This window comes from Hevea brasiliensis, chromosome 9 (assembly GCF_030052815.1).
Source record: "Hevea brasiliensis isolate MT/VB/25A 57/8 chromosome 9, ASM3005281v1, whole genome shotgun sequence".
Lineage (NCBI taxonomy): Eukaryota > Viridiplantae > Streptophyta > Magnoliopsida > Malpighiales > Euphorbiaceae > Hevea > Hevea brasiliensis.
Genome location: NC_079501.1, coordinates 1,966,745 through 1,991,877, shown reverse-complemented (window position 1 = coordinate 1,991,877; position 25,133 = coordinate 1,966,745). Strand labels below are relative to the sequence as shown.

General features: G+C 29.4%; 2 protein-coding genes, 1 long non-coding RNA gene and 1 pseudogene across 3 annotated transcripts; 2 read left to right on the top strand and 2 right to left on the bottom strand.

Annotated features, from left to right (window-relative positions):
- Positions 1-703: 703 nt before the first annotated feature.
- LOC110637054 (probable fructokinase-7) lies at positions 704-5,894 on the bottom strand (annotated as a pseudogene).
- On the top strand, positions 1,025-1,691 carry LOC131182916 (uncharacterized). Its single transcript, XR_009151087.1, has 2 exons — positions 1,025-1,422; positions 1,475-1,691. It is a non-coding gene; the product is annotated as an uncharacterized LOC131182916 (long non-coding RNA).
- A 1,590-nt stretch (positions 5,895-7,484) lies between the features above and the next one.
- On the bottom strand, positions 7,485-14,422 carry LOC110661340 (agamous-like MADS-box protein MADS3). The gene is made up of 8 exons (XM_021819933.2): positions 14,023-14,422; positions 9,319-9,394; positions 9,087-9,148; positions 8,869-8,968; positions 8,615-8,656; positions 8,183-8,224; positions 7,934-8,070; positions 7,485-7,807 (listed from the first exon to the last, which is right to left on the bottom strand). Exons 1-8 carry the CDS (start codon positions 14,202-14,204, stop codon positions 7,720-7,722), a joined length of 729 nt encoding a protein of 242 aa, XP_021675625.2. The 5' UTR covers positions 14,205-14,422; the 3' UTR covers positions 7,485-7,719.
- Positions 14,423-21,802: 7,380 nt separating this feature from the next.
- LOC110645598 (histone deacetylase complex subunit SAP18) lies at positions 21,803-24,849 on the top strand. Its single transcript, XM_021798809.2, has 6 exons — positions 21,803-22,137; positions 22,414-22,446; positions 23,457-23,567; positions 23,880-23,975; positions 24,417-24,488; positions 24,574-24,849. The coding sequence occupies exons 1-6, from the start codon at positions 22,039-22,041 to the stop codon at positions 24,604-24,606; spliced, it is 444 nt and encodes a 147-aa protein (XP_021654501.1). The 5' UTR covers positions 21,803-22,038; the 3' UTR covers positions 24,607-24,849.
- The last annotated feature ends 284 nt before the right edge of the window (positions 24,850-25,133 follow it).

Genomic DNA, 25,133 nt, shown 5'->3' with positions numbered 1-25,133 from the left:
TCTTTTATAAAATTTATTTAATTTCAGTTTAATTTCATAAAATTTACTTTTATCAAAAAATACTATAGGCTTATTAACTGTTTTATAAATAAATTTATTTTATTTTATTAACTTCTTAAAAGAAAAGAAAATAGGCCCATGGTCATTAAATTTTTTATAATTAGATAATTTTATTTATAAAATAATTGGTAAGTTAATAAATTAATTAGAAAATTTTTAATTTTTAATAAGTAAGTTTGATAAAATTAAATAAAAATTTTAGTGAATTTTATTAAAAAAAATAAAATTTAATAATTTTATTTATAATTAAGTAATTTTATTTGTAAAATAGTTGAAAATGTAAATTTTAAAAATTTTTAATTTTTGATTATAATAATTTTTATAAAATTAAATAAAAATTTAATAAATTTTATAAAAAAAAGTAAAATTAAATAATTTTTATAAAAATATTTATAAAATTAAATAATTACATGTGATCATTATCCTTCTGTTTCATGTTTCTTTGCTAGGATTGAAATTTACTTTGATATTTCTCGCCTTTTTTTTCTTTTTTTTAAATTCCATCGGTAAACCCCCGTCAACTGTTATCTTATGTCCGGTCGGACACTCTCTAAAGAGCCTTTGATTGTTTCACCTTAGGAGTTCTGGGATGGAACTTGTTCTGAATAGGAATAAGTAAAAAGCATCATCTAACGGATCCGAATACAAGAAATGCCAGAACATTTTCATTTCAAGAAGGGATTCATTGTGAAATCTAACATGCTCGGGATTCAACAAACAGGTGTATGCATACACACACAAAATAATGTGTTGTTTGCACACAGTTGCACGCGAATAATAGAATCGCTTGCCAGCTCTACCGTGAAGGTAAATGACTACAAATTATGGTGCCTAAGAGGACCAATCTATGTATGTGCCAATCGATGTCTCTTCTCAAGGAGTTCCTTCGGATAAAATTTTGAGGACTGCTGCTTTTGTGGGTAGCGAAGGAATAGCTCCTTTCTGGGTAACTGTGATAGCACCACAGGCGTTGGCAAAGAGGAGAGCTTCCCTCAACTTCTTTTCATCCTGTAATGGAAATTCAAAGTTTCTTAAGCATGCATTACAGAATATTATAGTTTTCGAAGAATGCATAATCACAAACAATGAATATTTTATGCAACTTTTGAATAAGAGACAGAACATCTGGTTTGGCCTAGCAAGAGTGAGGGAGGGGGAGTTCTTTTATGTTACTCATCCTGGCAAGAGTCTCAAGCATATGACTATTTACTGCCTTTTTCCCTCTCTGACTTGGAATGTCTCAAGCACTTTTAAGCAGCTTCAGATCAAAATAATCCCAATTTGAATTAATGAGAAACTTTTAAAGGATACAAATGGATGGCGAATGGACACATGGAATTGGACTAATATAGGACATAAAAGGTATCAAATCCATTTGAAACACATGGAATTGGACTAATATAGGACATAAAAGGTATCAAATCCATTTGAAACATGAAGATTGGATTTGGCAAAAGTATTCAATTCTCCGAGCAAGCAGATCAATGAACCCTTTTAACATAGTTTTTTTCCCCTTTTACCTCAGACATGTTCTAAATCATGCTCCAGGCTAATATGTAAAAATCATATTTTATACAAGTAATTATCAAAAGAAGCAGGACTATTGCCTGCTTCAATATGAACAATACCAATCTGATTAAGACATAGCTGTGTAATATGTTCTCAACTGCCCCTTTACCCTTACCTTCATAGTCTATAACTTAACAAACATCTGAGAAATGCAGTTGTAGAAGTAATCTGATCAGTGATGTAATTGTTTTCTGCTCTGATCAGTCAGGCAATTTGTTTTCTGCATGTTGGATGCAAGTATGCTAAACCTAATTTAAGGGACCAGTTATGCTATTTTTCTACAGTTTGAGTAATACTAGTATCTATATACCATTTGAACAAGTTCTAATTGCACTGATGCAATATTTATGATGGTGAAGGTCTTCTTTGCTTAACTGTATCAATATACCCATACCAGAAATAGAAAGAAACAAAACCATTGTCGTTGAATTACTTAGATGCAATGTCAAGCTTTATTCTACCTTATACAAATTTAAGTCTGAGGCCAATTTATTCAGTATCCCACCCACAAAGGCATCACCTGCACCAGTTGTATCAATCGCATCAACTTTTATACCAGTGACTTTACCCTTGAATGCCTACATTCACCATACAATGAGATGTTAAAGAAGAATAGAAACTGGTATGTTTTCCAATTGAAACAATGTAAGACATCAAACAAAGAAAGCCTGCTCTCATTTTAGTCTCATGAAGCAAATAAAAGCTGTTAAAAGCTTAGGGAAGTAATTTGAATGCTTAAAAATACTTCTGGACCAAAGAAAACCCTAAATCAACTTTAATCTTGACATCTGAAACCTGGATGCTAACCTTTGTATACTATCGGCATCCCTCTGAGCCTTCAGTGACAAGCAAGAGCTTAAGATTGGGATGGAAAAACTTTTCCAATACTACGTTATCATCAAATGGATCATCACCTTCAGTCAAGAATTCAAATTCTTCCTCACTTATCTGCAATTCCCAAGCCCCACACTTCGTATTTAATCACTCACAATATAAATGCATAAACTGATACTTCCTAACAGCAGAGTCTCTAAATGTTGAACCATGTACCTCAATAATGTCAGCTTGGTTCCATATGCTCATGATGCCGTTGCGAGCAGCTTCTGCAGATGGCCATAGTGGCAATCTCAAATTTGGGTCATATGAGAGGATACAACCAGCATTCTTGGCAATGTCCATGGCAGCTAGATGAGCTGACTTACAAGGTTCATTAATCAAACCAATTGATCCATAGTGAAATATACTTGCCTGCATCAGAAATAAAGAAAAATGAAATAGCATATCAACTACAAGCTATGATACTGAAGTGATAAACTGTGAAATCCTGAAAAGTTGCTTCATCTGAGCTATTGTAAAAAATGCAAACGGCATAGAACTATCTGAGGCTTCACAACATGTTTTGGAATAAGAGTCTTGGTCAACCACCACCCAGAAGCTTTTATGCAGAGAATTATTTATTTACCTTCTTTATTAGATTTTTATCAAGCTCTGTTTCACAGAGAAGCATATCAGCACTAGGATTACAGTAAAACATGAATTCACGTTCACCATCAGCTCTCAATGTCACAAATGCCAGTGCAGTCCTTGCATGGGAATCAAATCGATGCCAGAATTATCAACGTTGTTTTGCTTTAGAATATCAGCCAGCATGTATCCAAATTCATCATCTCCTACCTGAGATACAGATGGTCAAGAAATCAGTCATTAAATATAGACTGAGATAAGTGGCTGAAACAGACTATAAAACAAACAGCACAACTAAGAAGTAGAACATCAAGCTATATTCTATAAATATGATTTCCAGGATTGGACTTATGAGGCAGAATTAAGATAAACATTCAGATCACCTGACACATCATGCAAAACACACTATAAGAATCTCTGAATAAATTTATGTTCATACAAATAAACTGATTAATCATGGTTGTATAAAAATAGTACTTAACTGATTGCTCATGGCTGTTTAAAAATAGTACTTAAAATTTGAATGCATAAAATTATCCTAAACATTTATTTGGGCATTTATGTGGGTGTATCATCATACTTTCAGGGACTAGTTGCTACCATGAAATTATGGGAGAGAGTTGTGAAACATGGACTACGTCATAACACTTCTATCTCTCCCAATCAATTTGGCTTCATGCCCGGTCATTCAACTATGGAAGCGATCTTTCTCATTAGATCGCAAAATTCCCAATAAGTTGAAAAGAAAATTTTACTGTACAGCCATACGACCGGTAATGTTATATGGTAGTGAGTGTTGGGCACTAAAGTAGTCGTATGCGTCTAAGGTAAGAGTTACGGAGATGAGAATGTTAAGGTGGATGAGTGATCATACTAGACTAGATAAAGTCCGTAATGAGAGAGTATTAGAGAAAAGTTAGGAGTTGTGCCAATTGAGGATAAGTTGAGAGAAGGAAGATTGAGGTGGTTTGGTCATGTGAAGCCTAACATATGGAGGCTCCAGTTAGACAAGTAGAGCACATTATAGTATAGAAAGAAAAGAAGGGATAGACCTAAACTGACTTGGAGAAGAGTAGTACAATATGACCCCAGAAGCATTACACATTTCCGAGGATTTAACCAAAAATTGTTTAGAATGGAGAAAGAAAATCCATATAACCGGCCCAAAATTCTTGGGATAAAGGCCACCCAAAATTCTTGGTATAAAGGCTTAGTTGAGTTGAGTATATATATATATATATATATATATATATATATATATGTTGGCAAACTTGGTGTGTGGAAATAAGAGATAAAACGTTAAAAAATTTCAATAAGAAAATGGGCAAAGAAGCTACATAATGCTATGCAAGGAAGCAAGCTTAAACTTTAATGGTCACACCTTGCCAATAAAAGCTGAATGCCCTCCTAATCTTGCTATCCCAACAGCAACATTAGCAGGTGCTCCGCCTGGAGCTTTCTTAAAACCAGGTGCTTCTGCAAGTGAAACTGCAGCAGCATTTGGCACAACGTCGATTAAAATCTCCCCAAAGCAGACAACTGGTGGACTCTCCTCCTGGAGGACCTGGAATGATTCCTTTGCCCTTGTACTGGGATTTCTGGATGCCCCTATACAGGAACTCTAAGATTAACATAAAATAGCATCCAAAACATTCCATAATATCAATATCAAAAGAAATTTAATATGGTTAATGGTTGTCTGTCATTTACAATACTCAGGAGAACGGACACAGGTTCTTTGAATGGTAAAGTATAACAGAGTATAAACCCTGGGAGAGTCAAAATGTGCGGGAAAGAACAGAATATAGTCAATGCAGTGAACAAGACTGACTAAAACAAATAATTATCTCTAAAATGCTATCATTGGACCAGATAAAAAGAGGAAAATATTTGCTTTGAACACAAAATGTTAGCCCACCACAACTAAAACTCAACAAAAGTACATAATGCAGATTGAGAATTTTCTCTTCAAGAATGCCACATTGAGCCCAAAATTCAAAGAGGACATGAATCCTACAACATAGAACAATACCCACTTCAACGATACGTAAGTGGCGAAAGATGCAACAAACAAATAACACTTGAGAAGACAATTAAACCAAAGAATCAGAGCAATTTTTTTTTTCAAGAATGCTTCTCGTTGCTAAGAACAAAAAAACACCAACCATAAATTCTCTCAACTACTCTTTAAGATTGCAAGATATAGCCCCAGAATAAAAAATGTAAAAGAAATAAATTCAAAAGACGAATGCATATACCCTTAGAGCGACTCTCAGACAACTTATTGGAGGAAGAACTCCTAAGGGAGCGCTCAAGCTTAACGGAAAAGCAACAACCTACCATCTTCAGCTCTTCCTTGCTGTATAGAACATAAAATTGAATATGAAAGTCCATTTCTTCATCAATGCTTCCATTGTATAAGCTGTAAACGGAAAGTACCGACATCTTTGCTCCTTGTTTGACATCTTTTGCTTAGTCCACTTCAATTTTCTACTAACGTTCTCCGTTCTGTTTTTCCTCTGAAACCTACTCCCTTGGAAACTCAAATTATCTTGTAGGTGGGTTTTGACTTGTTAATCTCAGGCCCTCCTCCAGATTTTCTATTTTTTACCTTCTACCTTGGGCTTGCTTGTTTTCCTTTTCAGAAAACAGTCCATAACTGTTAACTCATATCTGTTAGCTGACGGTTAATAAATGGTGATAATTAATTTATATTAAGTATTTAATAAAATTATGATATATAAAATAATTTATAAAAATATATATTATATAATTTATTTTATTATTAAAATAAATATAAAATTATAAATTTATTATATTGTATTATTTATTATATTAGTAAAATAAATATAAAATTATTAATTTATTATATTGTATTATTTATTTTATTATTAAAATAAAAAAAATAATTAAAATTTTTTAAAAATAATTAAATAATTTTAAAAATATAGATAAAATAATAAAGTAATTATTATTGTTGATAAAGAAAAAATTTATAATTAATTTTAAGTTTTTATATATAAATAAATATTTTATATTTTATGTTATTAATAAAAAAATTTTAACAAAGTTGAAATGGGTAAATTAAAATGTTAAAATTATAAATAAAAAATATAAAAGTATTAATAATATTAATTTTTGAATTAAATAAAAAAGGATAATATGGTCAAAACTAAAAATAGACTTGATACAAAACTGCAGCTAATTTGTACCATATCAGCTATCCATCAACTATTAGCTTTATTTTTTAAAACTTACTAAACACTTCAGTTCACTTATTTTGGTGTCTATCAGCTATCAGCTGTATCCAACAAATAAACTAAACACCCTCTTAATTAGTATATCGAATGATCCCATTTAGTACATTCCTATAATGTCACCTTAGCAATAGATCTGTATCACTTTTTTTTTTTTTAAATGATAATACATACAAATGAAGGGTATTACTTTTTACATTTTTTATATTTATTATATTATTATAATTAATAAATAAAAAATATTTTTTGCTTTCAAAAATAATAAAAAATAAAAAAAATTTTGAAATCATATTTAATTCTATTTATAATAATATAAAATATTATATAATATATATAAATTAAATTAAAATAAAATTTTAATCATTCACTATATTGCATATTAATTATATATATATAATTAATTAAGTTAAGTAATATTAATAATATAATTTTTATTATTTATGACAAAAATGTAATTTTATAATAAAAATATTTAATTATAAATTTTAATTAAAAAATATAATATTAACAATGGTTAAAAAAATTAAATTAATTAATCCATATAAAAAAAATGAACATAATGCTATTTTTATGGTAATAGGTTTACCATATAAAAGTAACGTATATACGCATTGTTTTAAAATATTTTTTAATTATTAAAAATAAAATATTATAAATTAAAAAAATTAAATTTAAATATTTATTAGGCATAAATAAAATTTACACATTTAATAAATTAAAAACTTAAAATTGATGCATTAAAAATATTTATAGATATTATTTTTTTAAAATAATAATAATAATAATATCTTGATTTAGGCAAAAAAAAATTTCTAATTAAGAAGGCTGTTGGATGTCACGGGCTTGCTAAACTTCGGTTCCATTATTTATATAAATCCATTAATTATTTAATTATGAGATAAGAAAAACAGACTAGAAAGCTCTCTCATAATTTTTTTTAATATTGTAATTTATTTTGTATAATTATATAATTCCAAAAATATATCATAATAAAAGAAAATTTTTACAAACACTAAAAGTACATAAATTTAGTGGTCTCCTACTCATATAAAATGAATTTTCAATAAATAAGAAAAATAAATTATATTTTTATACAAATAAAGAATACTAAATGCAGTGAATAATTACTCGTAATAAACTATTTCAGGTTATTGTCATAAAGGGCTATTAATTATGGAAATATTTATGAATTTCCAGTCTCAATACATATCAGACTATATATAGTAAGCATTTTGATCATGTCTTGCACGTCTAAGTATATATGTTTATATATAAATCACAAATCCCAATAACACAAAACCATTTAGATATTAATCAAACATAAACGTATGGCCTATATATATATATATATAGAATCAAACACTACTGTTTAAAGGATCCATCCCTGCATGAAGTTAGTCTCAATAGCCATGCTTCTTGGAACAGAAGATCCTTCAGCTTGAACAAAGTGATGGTACCTGTTTTTGAAAAATCAAAATTTAAACCTGTTTTAGTAACATTAATTAATTCCCTTCTACATTAAATTTAATCCCTTTTTTTTTATCTTAAGATTATATATCCCACTGCTCAAATAAATTAGATACCCTATTTGTAGGACAGGTCCGGGGTCACAGTCCAAGGGGTTGGATTGAGATGGATGTATAGCGAAGTTGCTATTTCCGTCTGCTGCATCAGAGTTCCACAGGTCTTGGATGGCTAGACTTTGTCCTTCTGCTTCCAGCTGAAATTAACGTAACAAATTAATATATAAAGGTCATACATAATATAATATAATAATTAAGGATGTATGATTATCATGAGTGCTGATGATTACTGTTAATTTTAATCTTAACCTTATATTTCAGTTGCTTGTTTAATTCTCCAAGGTGACACTCCTGTCAAATTAAAGTAGAGCAGAAAGCAAGAATCATTAAAAGAACAAAATAGGGATTAGGATGAATTGAAAATTAGAAAATTACTGATAATAAATCAATTCAAATCAAATAATAGTGAAATAACCAACGGGAATCGCGAATTAACAATGTTAAATCAAGTGTATTTGCTATTGTCTATTATAATCTTTGAGCAGTTGTGCATATGAATGCTATCAATCTCCTGCTTAATTCCACCCCCCAACACACCAAATCTCCACCACCAACACCCGCGCGCCCCGCCCACCCACACCCCCCCCCCCCCCCCACCCCCAGCCCCACCTCTTCCCCCTTTGCTTTGCAACTTAATTAACACTCAGTTCTTGTCAAATCATTATACGTGAATTCACGTACCTTTTTGCGGAGGTCTTCCATTTGCTCAAACATAATCTGTGTCTACAATTAAGAACAAATTAAGTATAAATTAATATGAGCTAGCTAACAGTAGAGCATTATTCCTTTCTTACAGAGAAAAAAAAAATGAAACTTCATTACATATATATGTCATCACAAGTCAAGCAACAAGAAGTACCAGCATGAACACAACTTCTCCTAATACAAATTATATCATGAGAGGTTAGATTAATTGCAGAGAAATAAAGATGTACCTTTCTTTGCCTAGCTAGTGCAAGAGCTCCTTCAAGTTGTTTCTCAAGATTTTGCAGTTCCTTCACACTCAATGGCCCAAGATCTTCCCCGAGCAAATGCCTTACAGAACATCAAATAACTATTAACTAGTATATATTCCTTATAAATTGAGCTGACATGATAGCTCCAATACAACATGAAAGTTGTAGTAGTAAAGACATAATGAGAGAATAGAGACCTTTGAGTACGTTGAAGAGATTCATATTTTGCCTTCAACTTTGTCACCTCTTGGTACCAGCTCTGCATTTATAAACCAAAAACAAGACCCCCAAATGTGAGAAATAGTGCGGAACAAAAATCACAAGGCTAGTTAAGCTTCACTTTTCCAAGAACAACATATAGTACATTTCTTTTTATTAAAGAATTGCCAAGTTAATTGCATTAACTAAGAGATTTTATCAAACACAAACCTGTGTCTCACGTTCAATGCTGTTATCTTGAGGAGTGAAGCAACAACGTTGATACCGCTCAAGGGTTTTGGTTATACTGCCAAATAGAAGTAACAGGTAACATCAAATTTGATTTGTATGGCAATATAAACAGTGAGCATTAATATACTAGCTTGCATATTAATTTGAGCATATAAAACACAGGAACAGCTTTTTTTTTTTTTTTTTAGAAGAACACGTGAACTGCTTGCAACAAAGTATTTGCAAGAACCGATTCTATCATGCAGTTACTGTTGTCTTGCCCGTGTCTTTGTAGCTATCTAATTAGGGAAATAATATCTAAGTGCATAGCCTGCCTTGATCCAATGACTAAAAACATTTCACTATTAGGTTAGAGTCTTCAATCCCCTACTCAAAAAAAAAAAACTACTTCTATGTATTGTAAACTAATTACAATTTATTTAATCTATAGAGAGTGGAGACTAATAAACATTTCTTTTTTGAATTGGTCTAATTAACATTTCATATATTATCAGCAATAGGGGTGTGCGGTTTTGATTTAGTTTTAGGTCTGCCTAGGAATTGAAATCGAACTAAAATTTCGGTACTGTTTCGATTTGATTCTTCATCGTTTCGGTTTTGATTTGGTATAGTTCTCGATTCTTTGATTCTAATTCGGTTCGGTATGATTCTGGTTCGATTCTCAATTCTTAAAACAATTTTATGTAATTATTTCCTTAAAAAATCATACTTGAATTAACATTTAAGTTTTGAATTGGTTTATTAATATGTAATATATTATATAATATATCTTTTAGCCATTTTCAAATTATAAAATCTTTAACTATAAGATACATATGTAATTTAGGATTAAATATATTATATTATATAGTATAAGTATGTCTTATAATATACATTTTAATTATTTATTAATTATATAATATTTAATTACAAGATACAAATATAATTAAGAATTAATATATATATATATATATATATATATATATATATATATATATATATATATATATATAATATAAAGCACATTTATAATTAAGAATTATAATATAATTTAATATATTCATAATAAAATTATTAAGAAAATATAGAGAAATGATATATAATATTCGGTTGTATTTAATTCATAATTATATATACATATATAAATATATATAATAATATAAGGGTGTTCGGTTCCAGTTCAGTTTGGGATTTGCCTAGGAACCGAAACTGAACCAAAATTTCAAAATTTCGATACTGTTCTAATTCTGTTCTTCATTATTTCGATTTCAATTCGGTACAGTTCTCGGTTCCTGTTAGGTTCGGTACGATTCCAGTTCGGAACGAGGTTCTTAAAATAATTTTATGTAATTATTTTCTTAAAAAGTCATACTTGAATTAGCATTTAAGTTTTGAATTAAGTTATTAATACATAATATATCATATAATATATCTTTTAGCTATACCTAAATTATATAATATTTAATTATAAGGTACATATATAATATATTATATAATATAATAGTATATCATATAATATATATTTTAACTATTTATTAATCATATAATATTTAACTATAAGATACAAATATAATTAAGAATTAATATATATATATATATTAATATAAGATAATAGTATATTTATAATTAAAAATGATAAGGTAATTTAATGTATTTATAACTAAAATTATTAAAAAAATATAAAAAAATGAAATGTAATATTAAGTTATATTTAGTTCATAATTATATATACATACATAAGTATATATAATTATATTGAAAGTATATAATACATCTTTAAAAAAAAAAACATAAAAAAGCATATATATAAATTTAGTTCTCGGTTCGGTTCCTATTCAGTATGATTTCAGTTCAGTTTTTATACGATTCTGGTTCGGTTCTTAATGAAGAATCAAAATCAAACCAAAGTATCAAAATAAAATGGGTTCAGTATGGTTCATGTGGATTCGGTACGGTTCTTCGGTTCGATTCGGTTCCCCCAAGAACCATGCACAGCCCTATAATTATATTAAAAGCATATAATATATCTAAAAAAATGAAAAAATATATGTATAAATTCAGTTCTCGATTTGGTTCTGATGCTGTCTAGTTCTGGTTTGATTTCAATATGATTCCAGTTTGATTTTTAATGAAGAATCAGAACCGAACTAAAATATTAAAAAAATTTCAATTCAGTATGATTTCTATTGATTCGATACATTTTTTCGATTCAGTTCAACTCCAAGAACCATGCATAGCCCCATAGCCCCAATTTGTAGATACATAAAGTTTGATCTAGATCATCTTCATATATTGCCGAAATAACTATCTAACCTGTCATCAATACGCATAAATTAGACTCCACCTTTTTCATCTGTCCAAATAAGAGATCCTCCCATGGAATCTTGTATAAGTATACTTCTCCTGACAGAAATTAAAAGCTTCTTTTCCATTTTTTTTTTTAATCTTGGTTAAGGCACCCTTGTTTTTCTTTGTTGGAATTTTATTGCCTGTATATTCCTGGGAAAAACTTATTAGTCTATACCTTTTTTTTTATAACCCAAACTGTAATTAGTTTACATAAATTTTTTTTTTAAGGATTGGGAACTCAAACTTGAGTATGCAGTGATATGTTTTTAGTCGTTAAATCAAATTACTATATTTTCCTCTTATTAATTTATATGTATGAGTCTCTCCTATTTAACATATAAATCTTACTATCTATATTATATCTTGAACCCATGATAAATCAAATATAAGTTCCATTTCAGTTAATCACTTCTCCTATGGCTATAGATAGCTAGCAGACCCTTCTAGTTCTTTAACTTTATTTTTTTTATTCTCTAACTCCAAAGTTATTCATTTTCTTGGCTCCCTGGATCAAACTACTTACAAGTTTATATATAATAGCAATAAAATATAGAGTCTTAGCTGCAATTTTACTTTTAAACATGGATATTTATAAATAAAATGTGAATATTTAATAAACTTTATGAAATTATTCTGTTGAAAAAATAAGCAAAATCTATTATTTCAAGGACCAGTTATATACTATTGTCACCTAACAAAAACATCATATATACTTGAGAAAACTCTTAACAAATACGATGAATGATGGATTAAATCCAACTCAACATGCTGAGAATGAAGTTTATATTTACATATATATAGAAGATGAGGAAAGCTATATATTCCAATTGCAAAATGAGCAAAATTAATCAGTCATACTTTCAAAACTATCAGAAGTACTGGATTAGAGGAAAAAAAAATAAAGAAATATGTTGCATTCAGTGTAAATAATCACGAGAAAATCCAAAAAAAAAAAAAAAAAGGCTACGTTATTCGTCTTAAATTGCTGAATGAGCAAAAATTAATGGATGCATTTATATGTTTAAGCAGCTAGTTCAATTCAAATACATGGCATGAAGATCCTTAACTTCTCCGGGATGTGTGTTGCGTAGTGAGGGAGATTTTGACCCTAAATAATTAGCACTGACTTCGACCCAGAAAAAAAAATAAATAACACTGAATCATGATAACTTGACCTGATTCGCGCCCCTGGCGCATTTCAATTTTAAGCCTCATTTATCATGGCATGCAAGAGTACACTTCCTCTACTTGTTACGGTTTTTTTGGCAAAAAAAAAAAAAAAAAAATCTCTAATGCATTATAAATTCATGTGTAGGGAAAAATGGAAACTTGAAAAAGTAAATAAAGAAAGAAACAACAAAACAGCTTAAGATCAGAAATTTGGTTACCATCTGGCAGAGAAAGGGTGCAGATAATAGTCCAAAAGACTAGGATCTAAACAGGTGAAAATGGTTGAAGATGGACGTTGTTGATTTGCATCCACCAGTAGTCTAATCGATTATGGGGAAAAGCGAAAAGGAGAACTCATAAAACCAGAAGATCAAGGATCAGAAGACATGAAGACTACCTTCAGTCCTCATGGACCTTTCTGAATGATTGATTAGGGCAAGCTTTTTGTCTAGGAGATAGAAAACAAAAATCCAAAAGAAACAAGAAGAAAGGGAAAGAAAAGAAAAAGAAACCCTGGATCTTGCACAGAGGTCCGAGAGCAAGCTCCATCAATCATTGGGAAACCCAGAAGAGAGACAAAACGGTTTTCACAAAGGATCATGAAACGTGTCGATCTGGCATTGGGGAAGAACCTGAAACTCCAGAATTTCAATCGATCCAAACATGTGTAAAACTCAAAAGCCCACAAGAAATCATGGGAACAAAAGAACCGGGGTATAAAGTGGGAGATTTGAGAGAGAAAGAGATGTCAGAGTTAGATGATTGAGGAGAGATCGCACAAGAGAAAGCAAGCATAGATCACAGGAGCCTTGAGTCAAGGGGAAAAAAAAAAGCGTCTAGCGTGACAAGAATAAGAAAAGTGGTATCAAGAAGGCCAGAAAGCAGAAATCTAAAAAGAAAAAGATAAAATGCCTAACACACAAGAGAACACATCAAAACAACAGTGGAAATTATCAGGCCAGTTAGGTTATCAGAAAAAATGGAAGGGTTCTTTTTAACAAGGAAAAAGAAGTTTAAACAACAGAAATAGAAAAGTCTTTTTACTTTTTTGGACTGAAGTAGAAACCTCCATGAATCAAACGAGGAGGAGCCAAATATATAAGAACATTAGTTAAAAGATGGATCAGACAAACCAACAAAGGATCAAAAGATCGAGATAGCTAATAAAAAGAGAAATTAACATACCCAGCGCTACCAAATTCATAAACCTTGCCACGACTAGAGAAGATGATAAGGGCAACTTCAGCATCACAAAGCACAGAAAGCTCATAAGCTTTCTTCAACAATCCATTCCTCCGTTTGGAGAAAGTGACCTGACGGTTGATCTTGTTCTCTATCCTCTTCAGCTCCACTCTTCCTCTTCCCATTCTGTGTCTTGTGTGTGTGTTTGTTGAATATGTGCAGAGTATAAGTACTGTAACCGTGTCTTGCAGTTGGTGGGAGATTTGGTGTTATAATGGTGATATATAATTCTGAGAAGTGGAAGTTAGAGTCCTACTTCTTCATATATAGATATGGAACAGAGAAGCAACACTGGACCTTCTTTTTACAATAAAATGGAAACCAGCAATTCTCCTCTTTTCTTAATTCTCTTTTCCCATTTCAATTTTAGCAACCCTTTCTCTCTTTTCTCTGTCTCCATCAGATTATTTTCTACGCTCCTCTCTCACGCGTGACTGCACGCTCGCTCCCCCTCCATCAGATTATTATTAAATATCGATTTTTAATAATAAAAATTTTTTTTTCTAAAACATGGATTAAGATCTAATTAATTTTTTTTATCAGAAAGAAGACCTAATTAATTAAGTAATGCTAATTTAGAAGAAGAAATAAGTTGGAATTAATTCATAATTATTTTCTAATCCCTTTTGTTTATTTTGCAAAAATTCTTATTTTAAGTATTTGGGATACTCAGTAAATTGATCACCAAAAAATATTTTTCTAATATAATGAAAAATTAAGTTATTAGTTTGACAATAGCTTTTAGGATACTATAGCTAACTTTATCTCTCATGCTCTTAGCAACTTCAAATCTATTACAGCCCTATTAATAACATTTTTCAAGTTAATATTTAGTATTTTAACTAGAGTTATAATATTATCTCTCTTATTTATATTATTTAGTGACATAAGTATTTTCACTAATATTTAGAGATTGAGAAATAGATAATAAAACATCATGCCTGTTAATTTTTAAAGTTAATGTTTAGTATTTTGACTAGGGTATCATTATTTTTATATTTAATAATTAATTTAATAATTATTTTTATTAAATAATTTTATTTTAAATTATTATATAAATAATTAATTATTAACTGTTATTATCTAACTAATAATAATTAGTAAACAATTGAAAGTTATTAAAAATAATCCACGATTCTAGAATAACTAGTATTATTGAATAGACCTACGTGTATATTATATGTATTTTTTTTTTTTTTAATAAGCAAACGTACACATCATACATCTATATAAGAGAAAGGCAAGACCATGTGGATGCACTTTCTCAATGTCCACACATTAATTGTTGCATGATATGTTTTTTCCCCCCTTCAATCCTGTAAAAGGCAAATTTAATTAATTATACTTTTGAAATGCCATTATCATTAGTACAATTCATAAATAAGAAAAACGTTGCTAAAAAAAAAGGGTTTTTATTTCTACCTCAAATAAGATAAAAATATTGTTCCTTTTTTCTTAGAATTAACAATAATATATATATATAGTTTAAATAAAAAACAATAATATATATTATTTATTGAGAATATGCAAATGTGAAATTTCTATATTGAAAAAATTGTTGAGAATATGTAAGTGTAGAATTTTTACGTCGGAAAAAAATGAAATGAGTGAGAGACATATAAGTGAGAAAAACTCATAATTTATTGAATATGGTGTCAAACACATAAGTGTGTTGTTTCATAAGACCATCCAGAAATATTCCCTTTAAGTGCTTGAGGCTCCTCGATCTTTAACACAATTCTTGAACAATTATAAATAAATATTATTCTTCAATACATTGATAGCTTAAGCGAATGTATAAGTATGCACGTAGTTTGATTTTGGAGTGTTTATGATTTGATTTCTGTTTCAAAGTTAAAAGGATCATGAATCAAAATAAAATGTTTTTATTAGAGATAGTAATAGATAAGATATTCGTGAAAACCATTTTATTTAATATAAATTTAGTTATTATTCTTAAATTTAATAATTTCATAAAATATTTATTTAAGATAAAATTTATAAATATTATTATAAAATATATTTTACATTTAAATAATTATTTATATAAATTGATTCAAGTAATAAGTAGTGAACAAAACCTCATATAAATATTATTTTTTAAATCCAAGTCTATTCCCAATTCTAATTATATACCATTAAAACTTGTCTTAATAGGGTTTAATTGGATTGAGTACTTGAAAATACTTACTCATTCCCATCCCTACGTTCTATAATTTCAATTTTAGTTTTAATTTTAGTTTTTATCTGATTCAAATTTAGTTTCAGTTAATACATATTTGATCAATATTAATTTTTTGGGATTAGATTGGCTTGATTTTGGTTTTGAAGTGTGCCATAACTATGTCCAGTTTGATTGATATTTTTCAACTTAATTTTTTTTAGGAAGTAATAAGCTCTTTTTGTGGAGGAATTAATGAGAATCTCCATAAAGAGTAAAAGTAGCCCATTTGATTGTATTATTTAATTATAGTTTATTTAATTGTGAATGAGATAAATAAAATTATGGTTTATTTAATTATGAATGAATCATACTGAATGAAATAAGTTGATTTTGTATTATAATTAATTTTTTATTAAAAATTGGAAAATTAAATTGTTAGATTTATTAAAATTAAATTATCCAAAACTGAAATAATAAATGCTTTCTTTAAAATAAATTATTTTGAAAAATTTTAATTAAAATTTACAAAATTAATAATTATTTTTATTTATTTTAAAATTAATTTTTAAGTTAAAAAAATTAAACTTTTTATTTTAAATATAAAAATTCGATTGAAAAATTAATTTAATTGAATTCTTATAAAATTTTAAATTTCAAGAGGAAGGAAATGAACTCGGTAGCCAAATTCAGATATTCTTGCTTTTTTTATAATCTAAAGGTATACATACCCACACAGGTAACTCAGTGATAAGATACACCTCTTGATAAAATAATGACAATTTTATCAAGGCATGCTAACCCATATAAACCACCTATACATGCTATTCACAATCGATGTGAGATCCCGAAAGATCAGCTCTCTACGTGGTGGATCACTTGTACACAACTCATGTGTGAGGGGTTATCCACACACATACTGGCTCACCCTCTCAAGTACTTTGGTTTTTTTTTTATCTAAAGGTATACACACGCACACAGGTGATTCGGTGACAGGATACACTCCTTGGTAAAACCATGACAATTTTACTAAGATATACTAACTCATATAAACCATCTAAATACGCTATCCACAATCGATATGAGATCCCAAAGAACAGATATTCTTGCTTTGAGTGAACTAAAATCACTTATTTTAGATAGATTTCATATTTGAAACTGCAAACGACTCATGGAAGGCCAACTGGCTTAGGGCATTAGCTAACTCTCTCTCTCTCTCTCTCTCTCTCTCTCTCTCTCTCGTCAATAGATAGAGCATGCGGATGCATAGTTAATAATAGAAATGAACTGTTATTAAAAGCAAATTTTAACGGAGTCTTTATTCATATATAATCCACATACATGCACACTCCACATCTGATATGGGATCTGAAGAACCAATTTCTGGATACACCTAACTCACTTATAGACTTTAATCAGGACCACACCAAAAGACTACTTTGTTTTCACACAGGCAATAGCTAACTCAATCCATTAGTTAGAAATGATTATTAAATATTAATCTCATATAAATTTGAAGTTTCAGACACAGTATTAAAATTTTCTAAATTGAATATTAGACCTGAACACGTCCAATTCAAATATGATATTATATAACTCTTACAAAAAAAAAAGATTATAATTATTTAATGTAATTCATAAAATTATTTAATATTATTAAAATTTACATTTATAAATATATTAATTAAAAAATATTAATTTAAAATTAAACTCGAAACATTTAAATTATAAATGTATTAAAACAATTAAATAACTTTTTGAATAATATATAAAAAAGCATTTTCATAATCTTACTTAAACACTAGGGGTGTAAATGAATCAAACCGCTCGTGTGCTATTCGAGGTTCGGCTCAATAAAAGCTCGGTTTGATTTGGCTCGATTTCTAAACGAGCCAAACTCGAGCTCGAGCTCAACAGTATTTGACTTGAGCTCGACTCGTTTATAAATTTGTGAGCTGGCTCGTTGAACAGGTTCACGAGTTGGCTTGTTGAACAGGTTCATGAGATAGCTCGTTTACAAAAACATTTATATTAATTATTATAATTTTATAATATTATAAATATATTTATTTTGTTTATAATTATTTTTAAAATAATATATTCTTTAAAAATATGATATAAACAATATATAAATATATTTATAATTATATAGTTATTCATGCTTTAGATTTATTTTTTTTAAATAAGTTAATTTTTATATGAGAATAAATTTAGAATATTGGATAATAAATACATAAAAATTATTATGAAGTATTTTATCTATATTAAATTATTAAAGAAATTAAAATTACATACTTTTGACGTTAGTGTGATTTGAAACATGAAACATATCTCTCTCTCTCTTTTCATTCTCTATTAAAATTTTAAACTTTTAAAAGATTAAGCTTCAAAATTAACATTAATATATCTAACCATTATTATTACTTTCTTTCTATATGTAGTCTCACTTTTAATCTCTTGATTAGTTTTTTTTATGTGAACTTTAAACTTTTAAAAGATTAATATTCAATTTTAATACTAAACTATTTATTCATTATTATTATTCTTCTCTCTTTCTAAGCACTTTCTCTTTATGCATACTTTAAAATTTTTTCTCTCATAAATCTTTTCCTACTTAATATTATCCACTTATTCTCTAAAAATTAAATTGTTAATATGTTAAATTTAAATAATAATATTATTGAGTATAGTTAAGTGCCATGAAATTAGATTATGTGTGTATGTATATATTTACATTCATGTAATTGAGTTTATTATAATTATCATTAATATATTGATATCATATAATCTATTGTATTTATATTATATAGTAATATTTTTAATTAAATCATAATACTATTGAGTTTAGTCAGGTGTCATAATATTAGATGGTGTGTGTGTATACATACACATGTAATTGAGTTGATTATAATTATAATTAATATATTGATATCATATAATATCTTAAATTTGTATCATACTGTAATCTTTTTAATTAAATTATAATACTATTGAGTTTAGTTAAGAGTTATGAAATTAAATTAAGCATGTGTATAATATAAATATGATTTTTAATCAAATTTAAACCTTAAAATTTTATAAATGTAATAATAAATATGCTAAAATTTTAATTATACATTATATTGTGTCATTAGGCTTTTATTGTAGCAAACTATTTATATAAAATAAAAGTAAGTTAAAATTAAAAAATAAAAGTTAATAAATTAAAAAAAAACAAAAATCTGATGTGAGACTTGTCCCCCTTTTTATCGGATAAAAAGGGGTGGGGGATTGAGTGGCTTCCCTTAACTTAAAGCCACTCACCCCTCACCCCAACTTAAATGCTTTTTTTTGATTGGCTAGCAAGCCAACATGTGAGGTCCAAATGGGCTCTTTAGTAATTTTATTCAATTTTAAATTTATTTTAATTAAAATTAAATATATTTTAATTATAATTAATTTAATTTACTTTTATTTAAATTAAATTTTATTTTAATATAATAATATTAATGAGCTTGAGTTAAGCTCGAATTCAAACTTAAATTTAGTTTATAAACGAGTCAAGCTCGAGTTTAATTTGTTTATATTATAAATGAATTTGATACAAGTCGAGAAGTCGAGCTCGAATCGAGCTTGAGTTTAATATATATGTAACAAGTCGATCTCCAGCTTGAATATTAAAACTCGAATCGAGCTCGAGCTTGAAAACAAATATAACGAGTCGAGCTTGAACTATTCAAAGCTCAGCTCGGCTCAGTTCGTTTACACCCCTATTAAATACTAAAAAGACCTAGTGTATATTCTTACTGAAACTTGAAGTGGAATAAATCATTTACAGAAAAAATAATTTAAATAAAATTTCATATAATCATGTTTAATTTATAAAATTTTTTATGTTAAAAAAATAATTTTTTTATTATTTTAAACATATTTATAAAATTTTAGATTATTGTGTGGTTGGAATTTGCTCACAAGCTAAAACTTAAAGTTTACGTTTTGCAAAATTTTTTTAATGGGGAAAAAAAAAGGATTGGCATGTGCATGTGAATAGGCTTTTTCCTTGCTGTGATAAATACAGTTGTATGAACAGCTTAGCCATGGACCAAAGAACTAACTAGAAAGAGGAGCAAATAGGATAAAGGTTGAAAAAGAAAAAGCAATTATAATAGTCACAGCAGCATTGAAGTTGTGCATAATTTCCTTAGTGGATCCAACTACCTACGGTCTATGGACAAGGACAAAGCTGCAGGCTGCAAAGAGAGGGAGAAAGACGTAGTGGCTAGGGTTTACCATTTACAGAAAGCTTTGAATGGTGAGTAGGGGTCTTCAATGCAAATTTCTATTTATTGCAATAAGCTTCACTATCATCCTCAGCTTTCAAATTCAATGCTTTTAAGCATGCCTTATTTGTAATGAAAGGGGAACAAAGAGTACACAGTCAAACGGGAGTTGTTCATAATTATCCTTCGTCTCTTTTTCCAAATTCAATACTCATTTGATATTTCCCATATTAAACTTATATGGTGGTTGAAAAAATTATTAGGCCAATGTGAAAATATTTACCAATGGAAGAAATATATTTTTTTGTTCAGTATAGATATAATAGACTGAATAATAATAATTATTGAGCTACATAATGAGAGATAATTATTTTTTTTATTATAAAAATAAATTATTCCATAATAGGTAAATAAGCAAACTCGAATTCAAGAATAGATAAATTATTTACATCTTTAAAAATGTGTTTGATAAAAAATTAAAAAATATTTGAGATTGAAAATTATAAAGATATTATTAACCTTTTATTAACTTCTTACCAAATACTCTTTAAAATGAAGTTGGAATACCAACTAAATTACCGTAACCTGGCAATGGAAGAAATATTTGGCACTATATGATTGCCAGCATTGTGAACTTTGTTTGGATATTGAATGAGTCCTTTCATGGCACTGCACCTCACCATGTGGCGTCTGGTTTTAAATTTAATCTTCCCGGATTGTCGTCTAAAGTGGGTGAAGTTTTTCATTGCACTGCTAGGTTTTAGCAACGGATTAGTTTCAGAGGTTGTATAACTGTTATCCTGATTTATTAGAGGCAACGATTTAAAATTGCTAAATATATATATATATATATATATATATATATATATATGTTTTAATTATAAAAAATATAAAATAATACATGTATTTTTTATGTAAAAGAAAAAAGAAAAAATAATTTAGCTTAAACTTAATTAATTAATAATTATGATAATTATATATATCCTCTTGGATAGTGGATTACCAATGACTTTGCAACATGCGGTAGACAACGAGAGCAGGATTTTGTTGCTGTTTTAAGGATTGCGATCTTGGTTGATTTGATGTTTATTTCTCTTCGTTTTCTATTTCGTTTGCTGGAAGGGTTTTTTCGTCATAAGGGATTTTGATTGTAGGTTAGGTGTATGTGGTTCGGTCTGATTTGGATAATCTCGGTTGATTTTTCTCCTTTTGTTGATTTTAGAAAAAAATCTATTTGTTAATGATCTTACTTAATACAATATGTCAAATGTAGGCGTATTTATCCAGAATTAGGCCGACTACAGCTGTGCGTTTCTTTTTGGTAAGAATGGACCTTTTCGCCCCGATTTGATTGGGTTCTTTAAGTTCCCCAAACCAAGTTCAAGAATATCTGGCAGGCCCAACCCAATGCTTTTGTAGCAGATCTACCTGGAACAAGTGTCGACTACGACTCTCAACAATTGCACAATATAGCTCTCAATCCGAGGTTCAAGGCTACCGGATTCTACATTTCGGCGTTTTCTTGCGCGACGGGTGGGTATGGCGGGAGTGTCGGATGTGCAAAAGAGACCTGGAGGACGGCCTTTGGGCCCTCCTCCTAGAGGTCCTCCTCCTCTTCAGCCCGTTGATCGCGAAAAGGTATTGCATAAACATAGTTTTGTTGATTCATTGTCTAGGTTTTCATATGTTTTACTCCAAATAAGAAACTCCGCAATAACGTATTTGCTTGCGGCTATGCTATACATATAGCTCAAATTCTAGGGTTTCAAACCCTAAGTCTCTCTCTCTCTCTCTTCCCTCAATCAACAGCTGGTACTGATTTGTTAAAAATTTGTGAATTATTTTATTTTTAGTATTTGTTTAGATATTCTAATAGTAATACTCTTCTTTTTCCCTCGCTTATTGGAAATGCAGACTTGTCCTTTATTGCTTCGCGTTTTCACCAAGGTATGTTCACTAGTTCTTTGTCCAGAGTTTTTTCCTTTGAAATTTATCTTTTTCAGTTTGTGTTGATATACAATTTGTTAAACAAGTATGTGAGAACTGAGAATTATCATTAAGAAAAGGATATGGAACTGGGAACAATATCAGCTGCAGTGGTGAATAGTAGAATAATGTGAAAGAACTCGATTTTTTTTTTTTGGTCAAAGTGAAAGAACTCATCGATGACTAGTATAACTTTTAGCTTTTTCGCCGAACAAGACTCAGCATAGCTACCTAGGTTACCTATAGGCTATAATTAAGGCAATTACTCTAGACTTTGAAGTGTTAAGCGCCTCCATCAAAGGAAGTAGCTCTAGAATTGTCATTCTGGTTCCCCCTCCTCTAAAAGAAATCATTGTTTTTTTTAGATACTTGTTAATATCAATGCCATTTTTCTGCTTGTACTCATTGCTTAATTTTAATTGTTTGTTGCACAAGAAGTGTTGTAATGCATCTCTTTCATCATGTTTACCATTATTTTGAATTAAGTGTTGAATGTTATGTGCATGGTAGTTCTTGTGTAGATGTCAGTTTATATATACCAATTTTTATCGATTGTGATGTTGTTAATGTAGTTTTCTTTCTGGCATGTCCTTCTTGTGATGTATTTGTTAATTCTAGTGTGTCAGAGGCATTTGTTATTCCCCTGGTATTACAATAGCAGAAACTATAAAAATTTGACTTGTAAACAAATTTTCATCATCACTCTCTACTGTCAAAAAAGTTAGAAAGGATCAATCAGTTCTATTTTTATTTTACCTTGTAACGGTCCTCATGGATCATGGATGAATCAGTGTCTACTGATTTAAGGGATTGGTAAATTTTGTAAATACTGTTCCTAGAAGCTGTTGTGCCCCTATTTGAATGGAACACATTGCAGATGTAACGATAATTTGTTGTTTAACTCTTTTGTGTGGTCTGTATAGAAATTGTACCTGAAGCTTTGACAGTTTGACTTGTTCAATTTGTTGCAGATGGGGAGTCATCATTCCAAGGAAGACTTTGCAGTGAGAGGCAAGGAGCCCAAGGATGAGGTTCAAATCTATACATGGAAGGATGCTACACTTCGAGAGTTAACTGATCTGGTTTGTTGATATGATGTTCCATTTCTCTGTTTATAAACATGTGATGGGCAGTATTAAGTATTGCATGCAGGTTTCTATTATTTCTATTGACTCAGTAATGTGTCTGGTGTGTCTGAATTTATGATTACACTGGAACTGTCTCTGAATGCTAAAAACTTGCTACCATAACTGGTTTTGCTTTGCATGCTTTTGCCATAACATCTTTTATAAATTCTTTGTTTTTTTGTTTTTATAAATTTTATCTGGATTTTCTTTGTGCTGTTTTTGGTTACTGTCTTTTTGTCTCTATACTTAGTCTGGCCTCTTTCACAGGTCAAAGAGGTGGCACCAGCAGCAAGGAGAAGGGATGCAAGACTCTCCTTTGCTTTTGTATATCCAGACAAAAATGGTCGCTTTGTGGTGCGAGAGGTTAGTCACTCTCCCTGGCTCTCTCCCTCCTTTTTGTGTGAATGACTTTCATTGTTATATGATTATATTCTTTATCATGTGCATGTACAGATCCCCTAAATTCCCTCTCTTATATTCCTCCCCTGCTCCACCCAACCCAGGGAAAGAAATAAAAAAAAGAAAGAAAGAAAATAAAGAGGTCTATTAGGTGTGAAAATAAGTCTGAAGAGAAAGAAATTTCTTGTATTTCATAGAGATTAGATACAAATGTACACACTTCTTCTCTTATAATAATGCTACAGTCCCTACTAAATAGGAATACAAGACTACACAGGTAGGTTTGTTGACTCTTTATAACAAAGTCTTAATACAATACTTTGTTTATCATGTGAGCAAGCTGAGCTGGTTGAATTATTAATAACTCAAAGTTCTGATTGTGGAAAACTTTATTGCTTCATGAAGGTTGGAAAGACCTACTCTAACAGAAATGGGAAATTAGATGATGGCAAAGCATTGGCTGAGCTTGGCTTCCAGGTAGAAGAGGATACACTTTTTGGCAGCATGTTTAACCTAATTCGCATATTGGACTTTGAGACTAACATGCATTTCGCTTTTGCAGATTGGAGACTATTTGGATGTTGCAATTCTGTAGAGAGGGTACTTTTTCACAGTTTTTCTCTTTGTTTTAGGAATCGGGGCATCAGTAGGTTGATTTGGGATGTAAGTTTACGCCCGAGATGGAAGGGTCTATTGCTGAGATGGTTCCAGTGTTGTATGTACCGAACTTGTTATAATATTATATCATCATCCATTATATTAGAACATCATCCATGTGTTTTGAAATGAAGCGTGTGTTTGTTGGGAGTTCTATGAAGCTATTCAGGATCTAAGCTCATCTTGTTGCTTTTTCCATATATATATATATATATATATATATATATGTGTGTGTGTGTGTGTGTGTGTGTATCCTAAGTCACATCTATGCTCTTTATTAACACTTTGATAGGCATTCGATTTGGTTCAAAGGTAAATCGGCTTTCAAACATAAATTGTTTTTAATTTATATTAATCAATTTTGACTTAGATGTCACTAAAAATATTTAATAATTATTATTATTTAGCAAAAAATTTTTTGCTTATACTTATTACCATTAATATAAAGTAAATATGAATATATGT